Below are 27,336 nucleotides of genomic sequence, written 5' to 3'. Positions count from 1 at the left end.
CACTCCCCTCTTCCCTGTGCTTCACCACTTCCATTTATTCCTTTCCACCTATATTTTTGCTTCTGGCTTCACAATTTGCACATTTCCTATCCTTTTATCTTTTCATCTCTGGCCTTTGTCCAAACATCTGCTCATCAAAACCTCCCCTCACCTATATTCAACCTATTACTTGACAGGCTTTGACCTCCCATTCCTCTCTTGCAGCTTTTTCACACCCCCAACACAATCAGTATGAAGAAGAGTCCCGACCCGAAACGTCACGTATGTTCTCCAATAACACTGCCCGACCCGCTAAGTTACTCCAGCACTGTGCCTTCTTATAAGATGTTCTCATTTGCATTAGAAACTGTATTTGAACCAAAGTCATTTTTGAAAAGTATATATTCTTCTGGATGAATTGTCAGTCAACTCATTCTGCAATTCAATAAGGACTACTGAATCTGCATGTTAAATAGATTTATTTTTAATAAGTTTATTGTTGATCCAAATGTGTAAGAAAATAAGTAGATTCTGTCTCGCTGCTTCCAGTTCCCTCATCTGTAGTGTCACGATGTACCTGTAATTGCGTTGCTTCTGTGGCTCCAGTTGCCGAAGCGGTTACAATGAAAGCTTGCCCAATATTCAAACGGCATATAAGCCATGACAATGACATTACGCAACACATCACAGCAACTGGTGCTCCGATGAGGATTGCAAGTACCACAGCAATTTTATAAAGTCCATGTTTTTGGTCTTCCCGTTCATTCATATTGGAACGACTTGGGTAAATTGGAGGTGAACAAGAATGCTGATTTTCATCATAATTAGAAAATGACGGACATGTCACACAGTCATTTTGAGAACTGCCATTGCAAGAGTAGCAAGACGAATGGCAAGGGTCACAGGCCAATACTGCCAAAGTTTTGTGAACACCATTTACTGTTTTATTTAAGGTCCTTGCAACACTGTAATAGTGTGGAGGGCAGTAACTGAGGCAATGGCGTCCAAAAATAACAAAAGCACCACGACATTCTGAAAAAAAGAAAGCAAAGGGGAGGTTAAAAAATCGATTGTATTTTCAGATGTCTGCAAATATATTTTTTAATGATAGCAGAAATTTATGATTTACTTGAAGAAACGATGTCATATCCAGATATTAATCAGAAGCACCCACCACAATCTGCAAGCTAATAGTCAAATCCAATGATGTTTTAGGCTGGGAATATTTAAATAGTTCCATTTTCAATCTTGTAATGACAGCTCAATGCTGTCAATACAAATCTTTTTATTTACCTGCCATTCCCATACTTTGCACATGCCTTATCGCTATTAATGTGCTCATAATTCATGCCAGGACTATGGATTGAAAAGCAGAAGGGCATGTGTTATTTAATTAAACTGCCAGTTCTGCATGCAATTATCAGGCCTATTCAACAATGCAGAGTCCTCACTGCTCATACTGTATCTATAATCCAAAACATTCTACTTGATGTAAAATAAAAACGTCAGAAAGATATTTAACTATTCTCTATCGAATCACAAAAACATGTTTTAATGCATAATCATGAGAAGAATTTGGATATCAAGTATATAAAAAATATCCCATTATTTTAGTTCAACTTCAGATTGCATCAAGATGAAGCCACTGCTTCTTCCCATGTAACAGTTCAACTTAATGAAAATCAAATGTTTAATTTAATGTCATTATCCATTGGGTTGGGATAGTTCCATTTAATCCAGACAGCACAATACTTTTGCTGGGAACACTCACCCGGGAGGGATGCAGCTGGATGAAGTGGAAATAGTGTCATGATCAAGCTCTTGACTTCCTTTCTATCGAGGTAATCAAAGGACACAAGTGGTCTGAGACTATTGAAAGGCTGGTATATAAAAATGGTACTAATCTAGTTTAGTTCATGCTTCTAACCAGTTTCAGTGATGCGAGAAGGCCATTCAAACATACAAAAGCAGTGTGCCATTCATTTTACAAATTTTGCATGGAATTATGTGTTTGAGATTTATTATGTTTTACTGCTTCCTTATTGCTTACAAAAGCAAACACATTACACAGTTCGCTTTGGTCTTATTTTACCAAGGATTAATTTATCATTTGAAAGATGGGATAAATTTAATGTGCTGGGATGCAAAAGTTCCATGAATCAATTCTTGAGGGGATTAATTGTTGAAGCCACGTGTTATGTTATAACATGATTAGGGGCAGTAAAACTTAATTCCTGATTACAAAAATGGATAATTACAGAAAGTACATGTGCCAATCATCTAATTTACAAAATGGTCCTAGGAATGTGAATCGGCTGTACAACAAAGATTGAAAAGCATCTCTAATATGCTAGCTACTTATTATTATAACGATAATATAACTGTGCCAATAAATGTTCAGAAGAGCTAATATCAACTGTTACATTTCTAGAACATTATCGGGTTCCTCAAACATTATTGTGCATACCTTGACAGAGTCCATCTTCATTCCATTTCCCACAGTCATTGATTACTGTGTCTTTCATACGTCTTGCCATCATGTCTTCCTCAGTACCATACAATTGCATCTTAAAGTAGGACAAAACTCCTGCAGAAGATACATTTTGAAATAATTGCATTACAATTATTTTGCACTTACGTGTGAGAAATAATCTGACAATGGCTTAGCCTGCCTTGGGACAATTGCAACAGGTACTGCCAAAACTATGCTATGTATTTTAATGGCACGCAAATAGATACAAGGTCTGTCATTTTTGGCATAAAATTAATATATCTAATAGTATCAACTTTAAATAATGGGTCCAGATCCCCTTTAATTTGGAAATATTTTAGAATCATAAAAATGTACTGAAATGGGAACCTCAGCCCACCGATTCCACACCAACCAAACACCTATTTACACTAATCAGACATTAATCCCTCTTTTATAATTTTCCGCTGATCTCAATTCCTCCTGATACTACCACTCACCTGCACACCAGTAGCAATTTGCAGATGCCAATTAAGCTGCTCATCTACATGTCTTTGGGATGTGGTGGAGAGGGGAGGAGTGAGAACCGGAGCACCCAGGAGAAACCTACATGGTCACAGGGATAATGTGCAAACTCTGGACACCAGTGGTCGGCTTCAGACCTGGGCCCATGGCATTGCGAGTCGGCAGTTCCACTAGCTGATGCATTAAGCTAGTAAGTGGAAGTAGTACCTTTATAAACCCAGGGATTTAACAACATCTCATCTCCTCACTGGAATCATATAAAGTTCAATAGTAATTTTAAAAATCTTGAAATATGTGGTCATCTCACCTAATGTTGCACAGGATGGTATATACTAAAGATAGAAACTATGCGACATTTGCCTCCTGAGTTTCAGGGGACAGTAACAACGTGCTTCAGCCAGTCTGACAGGAGTTTTACATTTGTCTTCCATCCAAATTGGCAGGAAAATACAAACTCCACCTTGGAATCAAATATCTATGCCAATGTTCTACTGGGAACAGTGTTAATTGGAAACATTAAAAAGAGTTCCTAAGCACCAATGGCATCATTCATAAACTCCAGTAAATTGTGTCTGGGACAATCCTACCAGAAAAACTAAGATCCATTTCTTTCACTTCATTTGTGGGAACATGTTACCTATTGTATTCACCAGAAATAAGCAATTGCACTGCAAACGATAAGCTGAAACCTACCTCCACACAAAAAAATTCCATAATATGACTTTTCATTTTCGAAATGCAGGCAATGCCTTTGAGATTAGGTACTCAGACTTACCTCTACAAAATTCTGCAATTGTTTGGAATTCAGTGCAAAAATAAGTCAATGCACTTGGTAAACAAAACAGTTTCCAGCCGTGTTGCAATATTCATGGAGCACAAGATCACTAAAATAATTGCATTAAAATATTATGTCAATTCATACCTGTGTTTCTGGAACTTCCTTTGTTTTCAATCTTAAGAGTCCAAACTCCTTTAGGGTCTTCATCCCAGCAGTGTATAGTCATGAAGGTCCAGTCTCTGTAACCACGGGGTGATGCATCATGTGGTCTTAAGAGAAAAACAAATCAATCTGGGTAAACATATGCCCGTCTCACTTGTGCTCCAATTCAGTAGCTTTGAACATTAGTCTCAGCTTCTGCAGCAGGCCCAAGTTGGTAAAATATAGGCAACTATTCTTAAACTATGAATATTATTAAACAAAATACCACTGTAAAAGAGCTCCCTCACTTCTTGCTCTCTCTCCCCATGTTTACTGCTTAATAAGCACACTAATGGACATCAGAAAGTTAGACCCATGATCAACCAGGCATTTGAAGTTTTATTCCCAACGCCACATTGCATTCAAGGTTAGGAACTGAATAACCGTTTCATGCTTTGAATCCATCTATTCCCAACAGTAAAATAGAGGAAAAATTGAAGCATGGGGACTTTAAAATAATCTTCTTCGGCTACACACTGTATAATATCATACCTATAATATCATATCATACCTATAACTCTGAACAGTATTGTGGATAAGCTACGCCTCAAGAAAACTTGATGAAGAGGGCCAAGGTTAGTTAATAATTACAAGCAGCAAAATTAGTGATGAGAGATGAGGTAGTTTGTTCTGGTCAAATGTGGACTTTCAAATCATAACTACTTAGACCTACATACCTTACATCAACAAGGTTGGAACACGTTCCACTAGGACTAATAAGATAAATTCTCAGATCACCTCGTCGAGTGTAACTCAGTGACATTCGAGCTTCCACGTGTTCAAGAGATCGAATATAATTTTTTGTTCCAGAACATGCATTGATGTGCTTCTTGATAACAAGCTTGTCAGAAATCACTCTGAGTGGTGAAAGGAAAGAGGATTACTTTTTTTATTGAAGAAAAAAAAAATACGGGTGGTGTAAAGAATTAATCAAACCAATGACCAACAAAAGGAGAAAGCTGGTTATGCTTATTTTCAGGAATATTCCGGAATATTGCTGTTTTGTCACATTGTTCAGAAGCAGCATAGTGATCAAAGTAGTTACCTAGATCAGAAATGGGAAAACTATATTAAAGTAGTATGTGTGCTACATACAAGAAAAATACAAAAATGCAGAATATATGCATACTCGCACTACATTAACTATCCATTCACCATTAAGAGATGGAGGCAAATTCTTAACACAAAAAAAATATTTTGGAATAAGGAGAACCTTGCCATTCCTGGAAATCACAGATGTACTGATTATGTACTCGTAGATCCAAAGCGACTTTCATTAGATACAAATGGAACTGGTAAAATCTTATGGTTATTGGAAGAAAATACACTGATTAGAATATTTGCTAAATAGAACACATTTTTTTTTCATTGATTTGAGTTGTGTATACATTATATAAAATAACAGATGGCTGAGAATGTGTTACAGACAGCAATAACAAGATTACAGACAGTACAAGACTGAAGCATTATTAAAGACACTAAGCTAAAGCTAATTTAGTGGTTCATAAGGCCAAGTAAATACCACAGCAGCAGTGTACCAGCCTGTACCTAAAATAATAAGCCTTTGTTCTTTGCTGTTTAAATCAATTTCTTATAATTAAATATTACTCAGAGTTCAAGATGAAAGCTTCAGATGGTTCAAAAAAATTCAGAGACAAAATATCCAAATAATGAAGCAAACATTTTTTCAAACATATTACTAACAATTCAATATCTTGCACATGATCCATGGATTCCGAGACGGTGTTAGTTTTAAAACACACTCCCAGCCAGCTGCAGTTTCATTTGATGTATACAAAATTATTCTCTTCCCCCCCCCCCACCACCATAAAGCAGTTTTTAACTGATCATTCAATTGTTGTTTGCAAGGTGACCTGGAATGATTGGAGTATCTACACAATATGAATCGCAGTTCAAGAGTGTCATTGCGTAGAATGCTTCAAAAGGTATAAAGCACAAAAGTGCCATATGAACACACGTTTTTTTTCCCCCCCCTTTCATAATATTATTCAGATTTTATTTATACTAATTTAACAATATTGTATGGCCACCAATATTTCTGTTGCATGTCTATTATCAGTATAGATTTAAACTTCTGGATTTAATCGCTCTCAAGAATAGCCTCTACTACTTATTTGATGTGCTATATGGTTTGTTCCATTGTGTGAGGTAGATGCATGCCTAGCATAGGACAAATGTTGTTAGTCATTTGTCATTTTATTCTTCCAAATGGCAGTTTAGTTTCCAAATTCTGGGCAGTAATATAAAGAACTAAATAATGGAGTAAAATGTTGCAAGACATTCAGAGCCATCTGTAATTCTATACTATACAACAACAATTCCAATCTCATTTAGCATGCTTACTGGGGGGATTTAATAATCTCTATGGAGCATTCCCTCTGTGGATGAACAGTCAACCATTTTGTTGCTAAATCCACCAGACGTCCAGCATCTAGTAGTCCATATCCATAATGGTGGCTCACTGAAAACAATTAATCATAATTCAAATTATCAGGCATTGTTTCATGGTCCAAGATCAAGTCATGTGATTGTATTCACAGATTTTAAAAATCATAAATGTTTTCCAATACTCAAAAGGTCCAATGTATTGTATTATAATAATCTTTTTCAATAGATCACATTTACATATTGAAAAGAAAATCAAGGATCATAATTTCTTGGATAAATATCTATTAGTTGCAGTAATTTTAAATCACAAAAACTAAGGCAAATCCAATCTCCAATTATCTTGAAATTGAACATTTTGGTCATTCTTAACAACCACAAACCACCTTGCTCTTAATCCTGATGATATATTGTTTCATGCCCAAACATAACGCAGAGTTACTTCCATAGATAACCTGCAGCCACAGATGTGGAAACATATGCTGATAATCCTAATAGTTACCAATTAGAAGGATCATTTTTATTACATTCTTTATGGGGTTTTTGCTTTGAATAGATCATATCCATAGCACAGCAGCCCAAACAACCACCTCCCTACCAATGTCAATTTCTATCATTACTAACTCCAGCTAATACCAAAAATACACACTTCTTTATGATGGTTGCCATGCTTGGTATTTTACCAGATAGACATTTAGGTGTTCTAAATTGTATGCTCGATCACAACACTCAAAAGAAACTTAATTGCTTTTGGATATCCAAATTCAAAAATGAAAATCACTTTAATCCAGCAATTTTAACATCGAAGCAATTAGTTTTAAAATATTGTAGGAAGCTTCCCAGTTAGTATGAAACAAAACAGAGCATGTTTTGCAAAAATGTTATTTGGATAAATAAAATGTGAACATTCATTAATGTTAATTAATTTTTTTAATCTATTTTTTTTTAAATGTTCTTCGGTTTGTTTCATACACTTAACAAGGATATACACAACTTAAACTACTCTTTCTTACCTTTACGCCCCACTCCATTTTTGGCCCAGTCGTCCGCTTTCAAATTAAGAGGTTTAGATGCTCTCACTACAAGGTGCTGCATATCACGCCAAGTCAGTGCAGGACTACAAATAAAAACAGAATCTTTAAGCTATTGAATTCTAATATTTTAGTATAAATTTTCATTTATTTAGCTCATTTGAGGACTTGGACAAGCAATACAAGTACATAATCTAAATTTCTAATCTAAAGTGATCCCAGATTTGCAACATTAACGATTTATTTTTCCACTGAATCTGCATGACTCGCCAAGCTGGAAATGCCCAGCTTTTTCCATTTAAGATTTCTATCATCTGCAGTTTTTTTTTAAATCTTCATCTTGAGGATGGACCTCCAGATTCAACACCATCTGCAAGACCTAGTCTTATTTGAATGGACAAACGATGGAAATATAATCAATCTTTGTGCAATGCCAGCACAGGCGTCATAAAGGTGGGCAGTGCCAAAGAAATCTTGCAGGACAATTTCAGTAGAGAGACCAGGACAGACACTGGAAATGGAAGCATGCTATCAACACCATTGAAACATCATACCTAGAAGTTCAACTTGGTTTCAAGTAATGAAGTCAACTGGAGATTGTGACTGGAAATGGAGAGGATATGAAAAATGATAATGGGGACTAGAAACTGAAAATGCTGGTTTACAAAAAGTAACACAAATGGCTAGAGTGACTCAGGAGGTCAGGCAGCATCTCTGGAGGACAAGGATAAGTGACGTTTCAGGTTTGAAGAAGGGACCCGACTTAAAACATTGCCTATCCATGACCTCCAGAGATGCTGCCCGAAAATGAAAAATAATTTGTGGCATGAATTAAAGATGATTTCTGTCCTCAAAGATCAATTGTAGGATATACAGCTCATTTAAATTGAGTGCCAAATAAAATATCAACATCATACATAACTTTACAGACCAGGTGGATCCTGTTCTTGTAATCAAAGATTTCAAGAAAGCTATGCTTGTATAAGAGAACAAAAAAAAAAATCATACAAAATAGTATCACAAGAGACGCAATTTAGAGAAGGAATTTATAAGCAATTTCAGAAAGCAGAGAGGTCCGAAAGATAAAATGGATGATCAGTGTAAATGGAATCAAGAAAACAGAAGTGAATAAAATGAGGCCAGATAATGATTGGTGACAACTTCTACAAAAGCAAAAGGTACAGATTCAGAAATCTGAAAGTCAGTTGAACTTTAATTGTGACAAAAGTTGTTTACAGCTTGAATGCGAGGAAACAGAGAATAAGAAATACAAATAGAATAGCTGGTAATGAAAAAGTGATTGTGGATTATCTTTCCTGTCCAAGGTAGTGGGATGGTTTTGGCACAGGAGTTAAAAGCCCTGATACGACACTGCTAATGGACAACCAACCCATTTGTCTGGCTGAATTTTTATTTAGAAGCCTCATCTCAATGAGTTGCTAATGCTGCGTATGTATTAAATAATAATTCCAATGAATCAAGTACTATCTCTTGTTCAATTAAGTGCTTATATCTATTTAAACAAGATAGTCAGCCTCATAAATATGCAAATTTATTTATAGAGTAAAATAAATTACTTTGCCTCCATAGCAAGAGCTATGATCCCAGCAGCAAGTGGTGCAGATGCTGACGTCCCAGTGTGCTTTTCAGTGCATCGTAACCGCAGATCTGTTGTAACCTGGGGCCAGAGAAATTTGGGGTGGGGGGGGGGGGGAGAGATATTTTTTTAAAGAGTGGAAGTGGGGACACGAGATTATAAACGACAAATCTAAACAAACAACAAATCTAAACATACTTGCCTTTTTCTGACATGTTCAGAGAAAACCATTGTTGAGGTTTCAGCACAAAATTTGGAGGTCAACTAAGAGGTTGGATATCAATGGATTCCACTGCCTGGCCCATGTGGTACTTCTTTTTTCCATTGAATGGTTGTGCAATTTAACTTTTTCTTAAAAGTTAGTGTTTTTAACAAAATCATTGATTTAAAAATCTGAACATAGGTCTTTTATACTGGTGAAGTAGCAGAAGATAATTGAGGTCCAGCTCAAGTCAGTTTGCATATCGGTCGTCCTTGCTGAAAGACCATGTCAGTATGGCATGCAGGACAACTGGGCTGGTACAATTTGGCCAAAATAGGCTAATTAGTTCAAAAATCTTCTTGCCGTTTACACTTCACCTAACTGAGGTCTCTACATCCAATCTACCAGGTACCTGGTTATAAAATTTTGACAAATAGAAAATGTTGTGGATATTCAGATCGGGGAGAGCTAACAGAGAGATGGATACATCTGATGTTTATTACCAATATCTGCAATATTCTGTTTTTAATTATAAATGCTATTGTATCATTTTTACATTGTATTTCCGCAGGTAAACAATAAGCATATTAGAGCAAGGTGCATTGTATTCTATGATTAATCTATGTACACCTGTCTTGAAAGAAAGATTTGTTTAAGAAGGAACTGAAGATGCTGGAAAATCAAAGGTAGACAAAAGTGCTGGAGAAACTCAGCACTCGCTGAGTTTCTCCAACACTTTTGTCTACCTTTGAAAGGAAGATTTTTCACTTTGAGTTAATCAATAGAAAGGGTAGGGATGGAGAGGGAAGAAAGCATAATCAAATAACTTACACTTATCCAAATATGTAGAAAGTATTTTATTGGAATGAATCACAGCATGTTTTGGGAACAGCTCCAACCAAGATGGCGAGAAATTAAAGAAAATTGTGGACGCAGCCCAGACCATCACAGACGCAACCCAGACCATCACAGACGCAACCCAGACGCAGCCCAGCCCAAACCAACCTCCCTTCCGTTGACTCCATTTACACCTCGCGCTGCCTCAGGAAGGCCAGCAACATAATCAAAGATGAGTCGCACCCTGGCCATTTCCTCTTCTCCCCTCTGGCAAGAGGTATGGAAGTATGAAAACAGATACCTCCAGATTCAAGGACAGTTTCTTCCCAACTGTTATCAGACAACTGAACCATCCTATCACCAACCAGAGAATGGTCCTGAGCTACCATCTACCACATTGAAGACCCTCGACTATGTTTAACCTGACTTTTCTGGAATTTATCTTCCACTACACGTTACTCCCTTTATCCTGTATTTGTACATGGTGGGTAGATTGATTGTTATCATATATAGTCTTTCTGCTAACAGGATAGCATGCAACACAAAAAGCTTTTCATGGTATACGTGACAATAAACTAAACTAAGTAAATTAGCTCCATTCTTAATAAAGAATGCACAGAAACACTGTATCTCAACTTCAGACCCAAGGTGAAAACGAAATGGCTACATTCTGCAAAAAATGCCAGATGTAAAGAATAAAAGTCTTCACACATCACCATGCTCTTGAACTAAGTGTAAAGTAGTTCATTTTAATCTATGGCAAAGGAAAAGTATAGAACTACAAAAACAAGTCAAAGAGCTGAACTTTTTTGGTGCATCTTCAACCTACTGAACCACCATCGTTCCCACCTTTCAGTAGTCACCGTCCATCTCAAAACATAAACTGCCTTCCTCAACCCTCGAATCCATTTTCCAGTTACAGTCTAATATTCCAAGACAGCTGGCTGCTGGCGTGGAATACTAGTACATATTCAAAGTGCTCATGATGTTAAGCTAATTTCCAGCCACTGTGACCACCTATGCCCCGAAACAACAAAAAAGCATTGGAGGAAAATGATTTTATCTTTCTTACGATCTGCTTTTCCATTCTGGTCCCGCTGCTGTAAGTGGTAGTTAGTGTTGAAGAACAGGCTTCGCTGTACCAAGGTATGTTCCCTTGTTCAGTTGTGCTGCCCACGGACAGTGTGTAGATACTGTTTGTATAGCCATCACAATTACAGTTATCATACTGGAAACCTCCATTTCCAGATGCCCAGACAAAGATGGAACCAAGACCACCTCGTCCCTAAGATTAAATAAATATACAAGTACAAATCGCCAGCTAATCAGTTTCAATTTGTATATGTTCAAATCATTTGTGCAAGCTCAAACATAACCTTATTGATACAGATTGCAAACATTGACAAAGATTAAATAAGGAAACTTGCATAGCTAGATGACTAAATCATTAAGGTAATTGTTAGGCCATTTTCCAAGGCACCTTTACAGTGCAGTTTAGAAACTAATTGCCAAATTAAATTTTCCTCTTCTCACCATCAATCATAAGACTATGCTTTAGTATTAAAAAAGAGAAAATTGCATTTGAAAAAACAATACCTAGCCAAGAGATACACAAAGGGATAGAAGTGGCAAAATTAACTTTTATCTTGTGCAACTGTTGTGTACAGAGTTCCATTTCACTCCATGATAAATGGGAGTGTGGATTATTGCAGCATGTGGGCAATCATACCATGTTCCTTCAATAATTAGATCAATTTGCACCGTTTCAAATGCTGAATCATCTGAGTTAGTCACCGTGACTAAACTGCTGCAGTACATGCACATTATTTGTCATTCATTGATTAACACATTTTCACGATGTATCCAACACGAATGATAATAAAATAATCAATTTTAGAAAATCTATTTAACTTACATTTGTAATGCCCTTAAGGAATGCCCGACTTGCTAACATTGCTGGACCTTCCACAGTCTGCCCATTGTCCTCTGGGCCCCAGCTAGCACTATAGATGTGAATATGTTGAGGGTTGAGGCTCAGAGAGCGAGCCTCCACTACATCTGTAATCTCTCCATCAAGCATCCTTACTCCTGCAGACACAAAACAAAGATAATGAGGTTTTGAGAAAGATATGGTAGAGTGATCATAAAATACGGAAATCTACACCGTGTAAAAGCTGTTCTGTCATTCCTAAATAACAAGAGCAATCTAAGTGTTAAGATAGCTATCGTTGTAATTGTAATACGAGAATAAAACAAAAAGACAAAGTTCAAGAAATATACTAAGTACACAGCATCTGCATGATACCAATAAAAAGATGGGGGATGGGTCAAGGTGGTTGGCAATAAGAAGGGACATAATCAAAATATTTCAGTAAGTAAATTTTCATAAAATGCAACCACACACAAAAGGTCTACATTTTATAAATTTGATTACCCCTCGACAAATCTTTCCCCTTTTTCAAGGTCAAGGTTTCAAGGTCAGTTTATTGTCACATGTACCAATTAAGGTACAGTGAAATTTGAGTTACCATGCAGCCATACTAAGTGAAAAGCAACAAGACACACAGCCAAATAAAATAAAAATTAACATAAACATTCACCGCAGCAGCTCCCCACATTCCTCACTGTGATGGAAGGTAATAAAGTCCAATCTTCTCCCTATTTATATGTTGGATGAAGATGTTGTTGGTAATTACCCAAATGTCACCAAACTGAGAACCAAGTCACATATGTACTAGAGTACAAAGAACTGCAAATGCTGGCTTACAAATAAAGACAAAGCGCTGGAGTAACTCAGCAGGTCAGGCAGCTCTCTGGAGAACATGGATGGTGACATTTCAGGTCCCAGCCTGAAACATTGCCTATCTGTCTTCTCCAGAGAAGACTGCCTGAACACCAAGTTACTCCAGCACTTTCGGTCTTTTTTTGTACTAGAGTGGGCAAGGGTGGGAGACTTCCAATCACAGATCAGACAGGTCTTAAAAAAAAAAATCATGACTGTCATTCACAAGACCAAAGCCAGATTTGTTTAATCACCAGAATTTAAAATCCCCCTCCGTCAAAAAATAGGATTCAAATTCTTGACTGTGGAATAATAATCCATCAACTTTATCATTATGTTATCATATAACCAGTTTTTCAGCATGAACACCAAAGCCAGTTTAAGTTACCATATTGTAACAAAAAATGAAATTTTACCACCAATTTTGGCATTGAATGCTACTCCAACTCCACAGATGTTATTTGCCACTGCAGCCACTTCCCCAGCACATCGTGTCCCGTGTCTGTAAACAGCATAGGATAATTACATGTTAGGACTTGAAATTATACCACCAACCTCATGAATATAAATTTGCAATCATCCTCCATCTGTAGCCGGACTGCTGTGACTCGTGTGACATGCTGGTCAAAACATTAAGTGGAAGGTGTGAGTGGGGTGGAGTTAATAACTAAAAAAAGTGACCCGCCAAATAACTTGAGAATCACTGCTGTGGAGTTGAGAGGTTATTCATTTACTCATGACAGCAAAAAGGATATTCCTTGAGCTAACATTTGGTAGAAATGCTTACCACCTCTTTAAAAAGCCTCACGTTTTGAACATTTTGAAATTGCATCTGGTTTGAATGAAGAATGCTATCTGAAGTAGGCAGATTATAACAGTATTTACCCACAAATTGATAACATAGAAACAGATAATAGGTGCAGGAGTAGGCCATTCGGCCCTTCAAGCCAGCACCGCCATTCAATATGATCATGGCTGATCATCCAAAATCAGTACTCCGTTCCGGCTTTCTCCCCTTATCCCTTGACTCCCTTTGCCCCAAGAACTAAATCTAACTCTCTCATGAACACATCCAGTGAATTGGCTTTCACTGCCTTCCGTGGCAGAGAATTCCACAGATTCGCAACTCTCTGGGTGTGGGATAACAAAAAAGAGATTGCGCGCGCCCCCCCCCCCGCCCCAAGAGTTGTTACAGCAGTAGGAACCCTCCCGTAATACTAAGCCCCACTTTAGAATTGTACGTGTGTATCCATTATGAATAATTCGGTCCTACTCATATGAAATCAATAAAACTTTTGAATATGTTTACACACCAAAAGGACATTGGACATTTTTGTACAAAATAATTTGTCTACTAATGCCATCTGCTGGCTGTTGCCTGCAAAGTCGTTTATGACAATAAACTGCAAAATTACAAATCAAGGCAGTGCTCAAGTGAGCATGCCCAAAGCAGTCAATGTTTCTCAATACAACACTAAAATAAACACTGTGAGCTATCTTCTACCATAAGCAGTAAAAATTAACTGCCACTTAAGTTTCCTCGTTGGATGTCAACTTAAAGATATGTCAAAAGTGACAGGTATAGATTATAAATATTGCCAAGGCCAATACAGCTACTAGGATCATATCGCAATACTAGAAATGGTGACATAGAGTGGTTCCTCTTTCCATGCTGACCTGTCTGTCCTCTACCGACTCATCAACAAATGTCTTTCATCACCACCCTTCTGTTGGTTCTACATTTCTCTCCCATCATCCTTTCTTATCAGACTTCATCAATTGCACCCTTTTGGCTTCTCCATTAACACCTCCAGCTTTGGTCATCATCTCCCCCGTTGTCCCCCCCCCCCCAATATCACTCAACCCCACTATCTGGATCCACCCATCACTTGCCAGCTCTTGCCCCATCCTTTTCCCTCACCTTTTTCTACCAGGTAGAAAGAGTGATGGAAGCGGAGTCATTAGAGGTATTTAAGAGGTCTCGATACAAGCACTTGAAATTGATTACGCATAGGCTACAGGCCAAGCACTGGATGATAGAATTAGTATAGATGAGTCCCAACCCTTCAGCTGTTTCCATGTTGCATTACTTTGCATCTAAATTGAGATATAATTGAATCTCTTTGCATTTATTAAATTTGAACAACCAAGCAACCATCATTACAAATATACCTAACTGAGCAGCTACTGGATAACGTGCATTTATTGCTTGTTCAGTTAAAAAGCAATCAAAGCAAAGAATCTCACCGATTTTCATCATTATAGTTGTATCTTGGTTGAGGATCTGGGTCATTATCATTTATATCAAAGCTTGCATCAGGATCCTGCAATCAAATAAAATTTGATTGAACAGAAGATAACAATTTTGCTATTACTAATGCTAAATGCTAAATGGGAAAACCATGTTGCCTTCATAGCCATCATAAATAAGCTTGATATGAACCACAAACAAAGTAAACATACCACCAGCAAAAGATTATGTCACACACAGTGAAAATTTTGATCACTGCTTTTACTCTGCTATTTAACTGAGGTTCCATTAACCACAGGTGAATATTCAGACGATTTCACAATTGATCTTACATAATTTGCAGCCAAATCTGGGTGGTTCTTCTCTATTCCATCATCCAGTATCGTGATGACAATCCCCTTGCCTGTATAACCACGCTTCCAGGCCGACAGAACATTCAGATCATTAGGTATTTCATTGTTCTAAATAAGACAGAACACAATTATTAACAATTTTGCAAAATCTACAAATAATACAAATCGAAGACCAATCAATTCACTGCTGTATATGTATAAGGTAATGTTGAACTATTCATCAGTTCAGTGTCACATGTGTTTAAAACCAACATCAATATGGTTCAAGAATTATTACCATCCAAATAAAAAATGGTGCTTTCATTTCAAGCAGGGCCATTATGTAGACATTTTTGGCAAAATCTAAAATATGGTGCTTTATTCTTATATTACAAGTTCAGTAGACTGCAGGACCACAAACAAGATTATATATTTTCCAACAGTCGTTGAATGAGAATGTAGTCACGGAGGATTATAGCCATTCTATACTGCCTTTTCTTAAAATCAGGAAGAGCTATCCAATGCAATCTTATTGAATTTACATATTCCTTATTTGCACTTTATTTCATAAAACAAATGTTCTAAGGGAGACCAAACATTGTAAAACTATCTATTTCGCTGCACACAAAAGGTTGGGGTAAAAAATCAATATACTGTATGCTTGCACACAATCCATGTGCCTATTCAAAAGTTTTGGCATAAAAAAAACTTGCCCTGTACATCTCAACTTAAAGCTATGCTCTCCAGAGTTGAATTTTTTATAATGGAAGGACCACATTCTCTTCCAAATGGGAGTTAACCCTATTCTGTTGAACTTTGATTTACTCTAATTAGCCAAAGCAATTTCATGGCCCCTTTTGATCACCCACGAGTTCTTTACTCCTTTCAGGCCCTGTCAGATTCCATCCTCTTAAACCTTGCATGTGCTTCTTTTTTCTTGACCAAATTTGCAATCTCTCTGGTCATCCAGATTTCCCTTACTTCGCCATCCTTGTCCCTCCTCCTTACTGGAACATGTCGGTTTTTGAACTTTGATCAACTGGCTTTTAAACGACTCAAACGTCATATGTGGACTTACACAATAACAACTGCTCTCATGTGTCTTCCCCAGTTCCTGCCTAATAATGTTGTAATTACGTTGGTAGAGTTACATTATGCATCAACAATGTACACAAGCACATAGCTCATACAAATTGTTTTGTAGTGAAAGAAATGGCTCCTCATTTGATTTTCCTAGCACATCGATCAACTGAGTACTCTGCCAAATAGTAGCACTTCCCATCTGGACAAAATGTTCTTGCAGCTTGATGTATGTTAGTGTTAAACTATGGAGTTCACCTCACTCAATTATCTGCTTGAAGGTAACAAACTAATAACAAACAAAAAGTTATAATGTGAACAAAGTTTGCAGTTACACCACAGGGAAAGAGTCCAATGGTATTTTAATACTTAGTGTCATTGTTGTAGGGGGAAAAAAAGACAAAGGGTTGATGGCAGGGTGGAACGGAAAAAAGGGTCTGAAGAATGCGAAATGTTCAGCATTTCTGTTCTGTTCATCTCTTATCGATCATGTAGAACTCAGAGTGTACCAAATCCAGACACTCGTACTTAAGTGCATGCTAACAAGAATTCAAGTACATCCAAAACAAAGTTTTCTGCTTCTGTTACATTGAATGACATTGTAGATATGTTACTGTAGCTTAGACATCCAGCCCATCAAGTTTTATACACATACATTTGGACTGTAATTGGGCCAGCAGTCTATCCCAGTCTTTTGATTAGTTTCTCAGTTTCCAAGATCCTAAAGAAAATTAGACACCAGAATGGATATACTGGCAGAGATTAAATGACATGTAGAAATTAGCCTTCGTATCAAGTGGTAATGTGCAGATTGAACTCTTGAAATAGGTTTCTATTGACAATAGTGAATAGAATTGCAGAACCTAGGTTCAATATGTATTAGTGTCCGTGTTTAGTACCTAAAATTATTTTCTACATATTAGGTATTTCAGTCTTTCCTTAGGAGTAAAAATAAAACACGATCCAGAGACTAAATTACTGTCAAATTGATTGGAATCGTTCCTTAAAATCTTTTCAATGCCAAATTTAATTTAGCCAAAATTGTATCATAAACTGCCGTTGCATATATTTGCTACTTAGAAACCATTCCGATGATAGCTGTTGCAAATTGAAAAAGCATCCCCATGCCAAAATTACCTTCATAAGTATTGCAATAATGTATTTGAATTTTTGAAACTATTTCTCACTCTTAGTCATGCATCTTCCAGCCTCGCATCCTTGCTGTCAGATGCAAAGCTAAAATAGAAAGAACTATATATATTAGTCTCATTATCCAAGAAGCTGAGCTGGGGAGGACGTTGCCTATGTTTATTGATGAAAATTTACGGTGCAAAAAATGTGTAAAAATTGGTGGAAAATACACATTTGGAGCTGGTGACCCAACACTACAGAAGGAAAATCACAACGAAACAAAAGAGCTCAATTCTGCGAACCACTGCCATCGTAGACATGTCATTCACCCAGGCACCAAAGATGAATTTGTGCAACCTTCTCTAGCCCCAATGTTCAACATCCCAGTGACAACTTTGTTTGGCTCCATTAATGCACTTACAACTCAAAATGTATTATAATTATTGGTGCCACAAAAATTAAATCACTTATATCAGGAAATTTCAAAAATTAAAAATAGATCATTTTATCTAAGTACGACTAATCTCAATGCACCAGTGACTGGGCCAAAAAAACCCAGAACATTTAAAACTGTGAATTACCTTTTTCCAAGAGTACCTAAACTTACCAAGTACCACTGCTTATGATATAACGGATCTGATGGAACGAAAAATGAGCGTTTCTGGCGTCTTTTCACAACTTGCTGTTGCAGCCACGTCACCTAAACGTACATTTAGGAAATGTTTTCCTGTCAGAGGCCGAGATACCCAAAACAGTTGAAAAGCAGAGCCATAACAATTTATGCTTAATTAATAGGTTGCTTTTCAATTTTTTTAAAAAAGTACATTTAATGAGTAGGAAGAAACTGCAGATGCTGGTTTGCACCGAAGATAGACAGAAAAACAGAGTAATTCAGCGGGTCAGGCAGCTCTCCAGAGATGCTCTCTGATCCGCTGAGTTACTCCAGTTTTTTGTGTTTACATTTAATGGGTGATGGCCAGAATTCATATTTACATTGTCTAACACAAAAACATGTCTATTGTCACTAGACACAAGTACGACAAGGTGGTACAATTAATATCTTTCTTGCAGCAACTTCACAAGCACAGAGAGTTAGACAACATTAAAAAAAAATTATATATAAGTTCACACAAATTTTGATAGATGGTAGAAAATTGCAAAATATACAAAACACAACAAATAGAAAAAAAATCTAGACCATGGTTCCAGTGCAAGGGATTAAATTATGCAAGTTTTATCGAAGTGCACATTTACAAAACATTTTTTTTTTAAACTGTATTTCATTTAAGAAGCAAACCAAACATTACAAAGGTTTCATAATATTTTATTCCCAGCCACCCTTTATCCTCCAGACACCACTTGCGTTGAACACGAGGACCTGATTGAGCCAAGGTTTCCTCCGATTAAACATTGCAAATATCAAAATCTTTTTTTTGTGTCTTTTTCCTTATAAATCAAGTGCAGCCACTAACCTAGGTTAAAATAGAACTGCCCACCATGCCATTGGAGCCACCTCCATCCACTGCTGCTAAAGCAGGGCTGCCAACTCTCACACTTTGAGCGTGAGACTCACGCCCTCACGCTCATCAGAAATTTCTCATGCTCAGAGGTGAGAAATTTTGTGATCAACTAAAATTTCAAAACTCGGATAAACTGCATGGTCCGCAGGTGTTGGAGAGCAGAGGCTGCGGGAGGGATGGGAGCAGAACCAGCGGCCGGAACAGATGCGGGGAGCCGGGACGGACGAGTGTTTGCCGGGGCCGGCGTGTCGCTCGCTGCAGCTCTGGCCAAGGGGCACTCCAGACAGTGCATGTCCGGGCGTCGGAGGCGCCGCTGCCGCGAGAGTCTCTGTGCCGAAGGGACAGACTCTCAAAGGGAGGTGGAGAGAGTGAGAGAGGGGAAGTAGACAGGGAGACAGGGGGGGAGAGGGGGGGGTGAGAGGAGAGAGAGGGGAGAGACAGGGGGGGATGGAATGGAGAGAGAGAAGAGGGAGGGAGGGGAGAGAGAGGGGAGAGTGAGGTGGGAGAGGGGGGGGGAAGTAAGAGAGGGGTGAGAGGGAAGAAAGATGGAAGAGAGAGGGGTGGAGAGGGTAGGAGAGAAGGGGAAAGAGAGAAGGGGAAAGAGAGAAGGGGAAAGAGAGAAGGGGAAAGAGAGAAGGGGAAAGAGAGAAGGGGAAAGAGAGAGGAAGGAAGGAAGAGAGAAGGGGGAAAGAGAGAGAAGGGGAAGAGAGAAGGGAAGAGAGAGAAGGGGAGAAGAAGAGAGAGAAGGGGAAAGAGGGAAGGGGAAAGAGAGAAGGGGAAGAGAGAAGGGGAAGAGAGAAGGGGAAAGAGAGAAGAGAGAAGGGGAAGAGAGAAGGGGAAAGAGAGAAGGGGAAAGAGAGAAGGGGAAAGAGAGAAGGGGAAAGAGAGAAGGGGAAAGAGAGAAGGGGAAAGAGAGAAGGGGAAAGAGAGAAGGGGAAAGAGAGAAGGGGAAAGAGAGAAGGGGAAAGAGAGAAGGGGAAAGAGAGAAGGGGAAAGAGAGAAATGGGGGGGCAAAGAAAAAGATAGACAGAGGAGAAAGAGAGGGGAGAGAGTGAAGTAAGAGGGAGAAATGGGGAAGAGAGGAGAGAGGGGGGAAGGTGGGGAAGAGAGGTGAGAGGAGAGACAGAGAGAGAGGGGAAAGAGAGAGGAGAGAGTGTGTGGAGAGGGAGAGATAGAGAGGGAGGGAGAAAGAAGTTGGGGGAAGCGAGGGGGAGAGAGAGGGGGGAGAGAGAAGAAAGAGGGGGAGAGAGAGAAGAAAGAGGGGGAGAGAGAGAAGAAAGAGGGGGAGAGAGAGAAGAAAGAGGGGGAGAGAGAGAAGAAAGAGGGGGAGAGAGAGAAGAAAGAGGGGGAGAGAGAGAAGAAAGAGGGGGAGAGAGAAGAAAGAGGGGGAGAGAGAGAAGAAAGAGGGGGAGAGAGAGAAGAAAGAGGGGGAGAGAGAGAAGAAAGAGTTAGGGGAAAGAGAGGGGAGAGAGAGGGAGAGGGGGGAGAGAGAAGAGAGGGAAGGGGAGAGAGTGAGAGGGGGAGACAGGGGAGAGAGAGAGGGGTGAGAGGAGAGACAGAGAGGGAGAGAGGAGATAGAGAGAGGGGAAAGAGAGGGGGAGAGAGAGAGAGGGGGGTTGAGAGGAGAGAGAGTGGAAGAGAGGGGGGGTGAGAGAGAGAGAGAGAGTCTCTGTGTCGAATTTGCCCAGGTGACTGGCATGGATCAGGCTGCGGCTCGGTGCATCCTGGAGGACAACCAGTGGCTGCTTGAAGTAAGTACCAAGCACTGGGTAGAAACGGTGGAAGGTAGTGGACTTCAAATGGGTGTGGTTGGAGAAAGCATCCTGCTTGCCTGCTAGATTTTCACTTACTGTAACTGCAGGAAAAATGTTCCCGATGTTGGGGGCGTTCAGAACCATGGGTCACAGTTTAAGAATAAAGGGGGGGGGGCAGTTAGGACTGAGATGAGGACAAACTTTCTTCACGTAGAGAGTTGTGAATCTGTGGAATTCTCTGCCACAGAAGGCAGTGCAGGCCAATTCACTAGATGTTTTCAAGAGAGAGTTACAGTTAGTTCTTGGGGCTAACGACATCAAGGGATATGGGGAAAAAACAGGAAAGAGGTACTGATTTTCGATGAATAGCCATGATCATATTGAATGGCAGTGCTGGCTCGAAGGGCCGAATGGCCTATTCCTGCACCTATTTTCTATGTTTCTATGCTTGAGTATATGGCAATAAAACTCAATCACTTGATTTTGAAGCATTCATGCATGGTGGAGGTATAATGTAGTCATAGAGTGATACAGTGTGAAAACAGGCCTTCGACACAACCTGCCCACATCCGCCACCTGCTTTTGGTCCATACCTCCAAACCTGTCCTATCCATGTATCAGTCTAACTTTTTCTTAAATGTTGGGATGGTCCCTGCCTCAACTACCTCCTCTGGCAGCTTGTTCCATACACCCATCACCCTTTGTGTGGATAAAGTTACCCCTTAAAAAGTTACCTCTTAAAAATACTTCATACAAAAAACATTGAAATCATACTTCTACAGTGCACTAAAACATGATTTTAATACATCAAATTTCAAAAAGTTCCTACCCTTCTTCCACACCCTCTCCCCACTCGGTTGCTCCACTCCCTCATCGGGTACCCCCAAGGCCAGTGGTCAGTGACCGCACAGCCTCCCGCCTTTCAAAAACGCTCCAATCCAATTTAAACCATATATATTGCATTCAAGTGTAAGTTATAAGACTCGCTACAGTATGCACCATATTGCACAATTTCAAGCTGAAAAATGCAAATGTTCCTTACCAATGGGAGGGGGCATGCCATGCCCTAGTTTAACTTCCCAAAATGCAACACCTCGCACTTATCAGTATTAAACTCCATTAGTTATCTCTCAGCCCACCTGCCTAGCTGATCAAGAGCCTGTTGTAATTTTTGATAACCATTTTCACTATATATAATACCACCCACTTTAGCATCATCTGCAAACTTACTAATTATGTCTTATATATTCTCACCCAAATTGTTGATATATACACAAACAATGGGCCCAGCACCAATCTTTGAGGCACACTATTCATCACAGGCCTCAAGTCCGTGAAACGCCCTTCCATCACTATCTTTGTTTCCTTCCATGAAGCTAATTCTGCATCCCGTTTGCTAGCTTTCCCTAGATCCCAATGCAATCTAACCTTCCAGAGCAGCCTACCATGCCGAACCGCATATCAAAGACTCTGCTAAGTCCACATAGACAACGTCTATAGTCTTGCCCACATCAACCTTTTTGGTTACCTCTTCAAAAAACTCGTATGATACGAACACCCATGTACAAAACCATGCTTACTTTCACTATTCAGCACATCTATCCAAATGCATTTACATCTTATCCCACAGAATATTTTCCACTAACTCACCTACCGCAAATGTTAGGTTCACTGGTCTATAGTTCCCAGGATTTTCCTTGCAGACCTTCTTAAATAGAGGCATAACATTAGCCACCGTTCAGTCATCCAGCACCTCACCTGCATCTAACAATGATTCATACATCTCAGCCAGGGCTCTCGCAATTACTTCCCTAAATGGTCTTATTATCTCAAAATTAAGCTCATGCAAAAGTCCCTTTCATTATTTTAAAGTGACTTTGCGAATGTTTGCCACATCTAAGCTACTCTGATGCAAAATAAAAATGTCATCCTCAGAACAAGATTAACAACTTTTCCCTCTGCTTTTCTGATACCTTGTCAATGTACTGCATTGCTAAGATTATGCTCTTTCATGTCTAGCCTCACGATCACCCCCCCACCGGCCAATGTTATCAGACTTTAGGCCTTAAGCATTGGAATCTCGCCAAACTTCTGTGATTAATATTAAAACTCAAAATCAGAATTTCTAATTATCCCTCAAAAGCATCTAGTTTTGATTGGTGCCAATTTATACTTTAATAAGCTATGAAACAGAGACTGGACATCATATGAATGCAAGCTGGACATTTACATGTGTTACTGCACTAAGTCCTGAATTCAGAAGCACCAGTATAAACATTTGATATACTTAAAGAAAGCTAAAACAAATTGTTGCAATTCAATTAATTATCTGTAATGTGGCAAGCCTAAAATTAAGGGCATTTTACATATCTACACACACACACACATACATCTCAGCCATTTTACCTTGGGCTCCATTTCCAGCCGCCTATGTCGCATTTGGTGTGGATTGATAGACCGCTTCCACACAGCTTTGTGCTTAAAATAGTAATAATCTTCATCTTCAAAAATCTTTTTAGAATACGGAGAAAAATAGAACAATTTTGAAATGGGTACTTCTGACATTTACTACCTGATCAAATTTTATCTTCCCATCACTGAACACGGTGAATGTTACAGAATTCCTCAAATTCCTGCAAAATTATCCTGGTCACTAGGGAAACAAAGCTAAATAATTTTGATGTAGTGATTTTTAATTTTTAAATGTAATATTGCCACATATCCATATGAAGGGTTAAAGGTTGCCAATGATAACGTATATATTTTGATATCAGAGTAAATCAAATAATCATAAATCCTAGTTTCACTAGGCACAATGCTTGGATGCATGAATAATTACAAAATTTGCTAAAACAGCACGTAGGCCACTTAGCACTGGAATTTCATCCAAAATAAATCACTTATTTGGAGACTGGCATCTAGTTCTAAATTCCTCATCCACAGAAATCATTCTTGTACCTCACCTGTTGAACCCTCTAAAATTGTTCTAAATCAATGATATAATACAATGAAGTTATTTTGCATGTTTCTAATCCATGTTCCCTTCCCCTTTGGTCTTGTCCAGCCTGCCTTAATGGCACTATACTACTTGTCTCAACTGGACCTTATGGTTGGAAGTTCTTCATTCTTATCACTATCTGGATAAATAACTTTCTCCCCTGGTGGCATTATTAGTGACTATCATGATGACCTGCAAAAAGATAGTGTAAATTTGAACATAGAACAGTGCAGTAAGTAGAGGGACCATTCTATCTACTTGTGATGCCATTTTCAGGAGCTATGGATTTGAACACCATGATCCCTCTGTAAATCAATGCTCCTAAGGGCCCTGCCATTTACTATATGCTTTCACCTTATATTTCACATCCCAAGTTCAACACCTTATTTGCATAGAATAAGAATCCACAAACAGCAATTTCAAGCCATTAATACTTTCTGATGCTTATAGTGAAGAAATGTGCACTGGATGCATCCTTAAACTCTCTCAGTGCACATCTAAATCTTTAGAACAGCACATGATTAATCTAACACTCCCAAATAACTGCTGAGCTATCAGCCAAGATAAGAATGCAAAAAAAAATAGGAATAGCCCATGCAGTCCATCATGCCTACTGCACCATTCAACCAGAACTCTTTTGAGCTTCTGTTCAACAGATTTTCCTGCCTTTTCTCGTCCCTTAATTCCTACGATCCAGAGATCTGCAACAATGACTGAATCCCCAAAGACCTCCAGAACAGAGAATTCCAAAGATTCACCACCTCACGAGTGAAGACATTTCTCACCAGTCCTGCTGCATGCAAATGGTTCACTTCCTACAATAATCACATTGGACACTATCCAGCTTTTAAATAACCACACTGCAAGATAGTTGGAGTGGACTGACAGGGAGCCCACGGATTGTCTTTCAAATGAGACACCACAGGGTCAGTATGCTCATCTATATTTTTGTAGATGATGGGGCATGGTGTCAGATGGTCGGCATCATTCCCGAGCCGGGCGGATAATTTTTGGAGTCCTGATCAACATGTGTCCCTGAATTAAAACAGATTATCAACCTAGTAGAAGCAAAGAACTGCAGATGCTGGTTTATACCAAAGATAGACACAAGTAACTCAGTAAGTCTGGAGTAACTCAGACTTCATCTGAAGAAGGGCCCCTACCCAAAACACCACCTATCCTTTTTCTCCAGAGACCCTGCCTGACCCTCTTGGTTACTCCAGCAGTTTGTGTCCATCTTCAGATTATCAGCCTGTCGGCAGGAGCTTGCTGCATGTAAATGGCTCACTTCCTACAATAATCACTCACGTTTTGAACATTTTCTTATTTAAAGCACATTGGAGATATTTTGAAAAACGGAATTTTCTTGAGAATCGCATCACCAGAAAATTTTGGAAACCAAGTTGCAGAGCTGTGGAGTATGGAAACTGGCCCTTCAGCACACGTTGTCCATGTCGACTGAGTTGGCAGACTGGGCTAATACTAATTGCCTGCATTTGGACCATCGTCCACTAAACCCTTCCTATCTATCTATATATATATATATATATATATATATCTACTATCCAAATATCAGTTGAAAATCCTAATTGCATTCACTTCTACAGCTTTCTCATTTCTATTTTATTCAATCTCTCCTCACATAACAGACCTGCCAAACCAAGAACCCTGCAAATTTATGCTGCACTCCACTGTAGAAAGGAGTTCAGATTGTACACCGTATAGTCTCATCAAAGACCAGATAAGGACTACTCTCCGAGTACAAGAGATGACCCTCAGGTCTCTCTTAAGTCTCCCCTTCTCACCTTAAGCTTATGCCCTCTAGTTTTAGAATCCTCTACCCTGGGGGAAATGTCTGCTCAACACTCAAATCTGAATGCAAGCATCAACATTAAAACTGAAGGATACTATTCGTTGTTAGAAGGAGTAGCCCGACTCGGGGCACAGCCAACTGGGCTGAAGGGGACCATTACCCGTCCGAGGTTGATGAAGCCGTGCCTGCGGGCGATGCTGCGCGCGTGCTCGGCGCCGCCAGGGACGCGCACGGCCCAGGTGTTGGTGTAGAGCGGGCGGGCGTCGGGGGCGCGCACGGCCCGGGTGCCGGCGAAGGTTTGGCGGGCGCCGGGGACGAGCAGCAGCAGCAGCAGTAGTAGTAGTAGGTGGAGGAGGCGGCGGCAGCACATGGCGGTGAGGGAGTTAGGAAGCCGGGCAGTGAGTTCCCTGCCGCTCGCTTCCCTCCCACATCATGTCACCTTCCGCCATGTGAGGTGAGGGGGGGGAGGGGAGGTGGCAGTCAATTGCCCGCCACACGTCAACACCCCCCGCACATTCCTCCAACCACCCAGGCACCGGGAACTCGGCCCGACGGTGCGCGCCTTGCCCTCTCCCTCTCTCGTTGATGTCAAGTGGATTGTTATCGTTTAATGGTGCAAAAGGAGGCGCTCAGGCCGCCCCCGCCCCGTCGGCCGCCGCCGAAGCAACGGTCGTCTCTCGAGCCCGCCGGTTGCCGGCCACTGACGTCACCGGCCGGCCTCGTCGGTGGTTGGCCGGGTTGACGTCATGCCCAGGTCGGGAACCCGGCGCTCACGTGACCTCGTCCAGGATGGTTCTCCCGAGTATCTTTGGTTCGCAGTTCTTCCCGAGTTACGTCATTACCAGGTGCGGTCCTAATAGACGCTTGGCAACAAGTGACGTCACATGGCCAGGTGCGTTCCTGATAGGCGGTTGGCAACGAATGACGTCACAACCAGGTGAGTTCTAGGGAGGCTTGGCAACAAGTGATGTCACAACCAGGTGAGTTCGAGGGAGGCTTGGCTACCAAGTGAAGGGTTTCGGCCCGAAATGTTGCCTTTTTCCTTCGCTCCATAGATGCTGCTGCACCCGCTGAGTTTCTCCAGCTTTTTTGTGTACCTTCGATGTAATTACTAAGTTCATTCCTAATAGACACTTGGCAACAAGTGATGTCACAGCCAGCTGCGTTCCTAATAGGTGCTTGGCAACATGCGATGTCACATGGAAGGTACGTTCCTGATAGGTGCTTGGCAACAAGTGATGTCACAACCAGGTGCTTTCTTGATAGGCACTTGACAACGTGATGTCACAACCAGGAGTGTTCCGGAGAGGCACTTGGCAACAAGTTATATCACACGGCAAGGTGCGTTAATGTTAGGCGCTTGGCAACAAGTGACGTCACAGCCAGGTGCATTCTTTATAGGAATTGGGCAACAAGAGATGTCAAGGCCAGCGATGCCCTTGCCATGGGTTGACATGGACAACGAGTGATGCAGTGAGAAACGGATCCTTCAGTCCATCCTCCGCCATTAAAGCACCCATCTGCTCTAATCCTATTTACGAGCACTTGGTCCATAGCCTTCTGTATCTATATGTGCACATATAACCACCCTGGACCTGAATGCAGATGGGTCGGTTAGTATGTGGAAGCAGAAACAATAGTGATTTTAC

The 27,336-nt window shown here is 39.9% G+C and overlaps 1 protein-coding gene across 5 annotated transcripts; it reads right to left on the bottom strand.

Moving 5' to 3' along the window:
• Positions 1-439: 439 nt before the first annotated feature.
• pcsk4 (proprotein convertase subtilisin/kexin type 4) lies at positions 440-26,505 on the bottom strand. 5 transcript variants are annotated; one of them, XM_033046482.1, is made up of 16 exons: positions 25,848-26,365; positions 23,283-23,387; positions 18,210-18,302; positions 15,392-15,520; positions 15,056-15,132; positions 13,225-13,310; positions 11,942-12,114; positions 11,099-11,311; positions 8,968-9,068; positions 7,373-7,476; positions 6,318-6,435; positions 4,631-4,810; positions 3,897-4,021; positions 2,447-2,566; positions 1,751-1,812; positions 884-1,011 (listed from the first exon to the last, which is right to left on the bottom strand). In XM_033046482.1, the coding sequence occupies exons 1-15, from the start codon at positions 26,055-26,057 to the stop codon at positions 1,793-1,795; spliced, it is 1,854 nt and encodes a 617-aa protein (XP_032902373.1). In that variant the 5' UTR covers positions 26,058-26,365; the 3' UTR covers positions 884-1,011; positions 1,751-1,792. The 5 variants fall into 5 exon arrangements, with proteins under 5 accessions (XP_032902369.1, XP_032902372.1, XP_032902370.1 ...); XM_033046478.1 differs by lacking the exon at positions 1,751-1,812 and having other exon boundaries at positions 440-1,011; positions 25,848-26,371; XM_033046481.1 differs by lacking the exons at positions 1,751-1,812; positions 11,099-11,311 and having other exon boundaries at positions 440-1,011; positions 25,848-26,505.
• Between the last annotated feature and the right edge of the window lie 831 nt (positions 26,506-27,336).

Source organism: Amblyraja radiata, chromosome 29, assembly GCF_010909765.2.
Source record: "Amblyraja radiata isolate CabotCenter1 chromosome 29, sAmbRad1.1.pri, whole genome shotgun sequence".
In the NCBI taxonomy this organism is placed as follows: Eukaryota; Metazoa; Chordata; class Chondrichthyes; order Rajiformes; family Rajidae; genus Amblyraja; species Amblyraja radiata.
The sequence above is the reverse complement of the archived record's forward strand: the minus strand, read 5'-3'. Positions and strand labels throughout refer to the sequence as shown.

Coding starts and splice junctions, on each gene's coding strand:
- pcsk4 (XM_033046478.1), bottom strand. CDS start 26,057: ATGTGCTGCCGCCGCCTCCTCCACCTACTACTACTACTGCTGCTGCTG. Junction 18,303..23,282: donor GGCTGGAAATGGAGCCCAAG/GTAAAATGGCTG, acceptor ATGTACGTTTAG/GTGACGTGGCTGCAACAGCA. Junction 12,115..13,224: donor ATTCAATGCCAAAATTGGTG/GTAAAATTTCAT, acceptor TTGTGTCTGCAG/GAGTAAGGATGCTTGATGGA.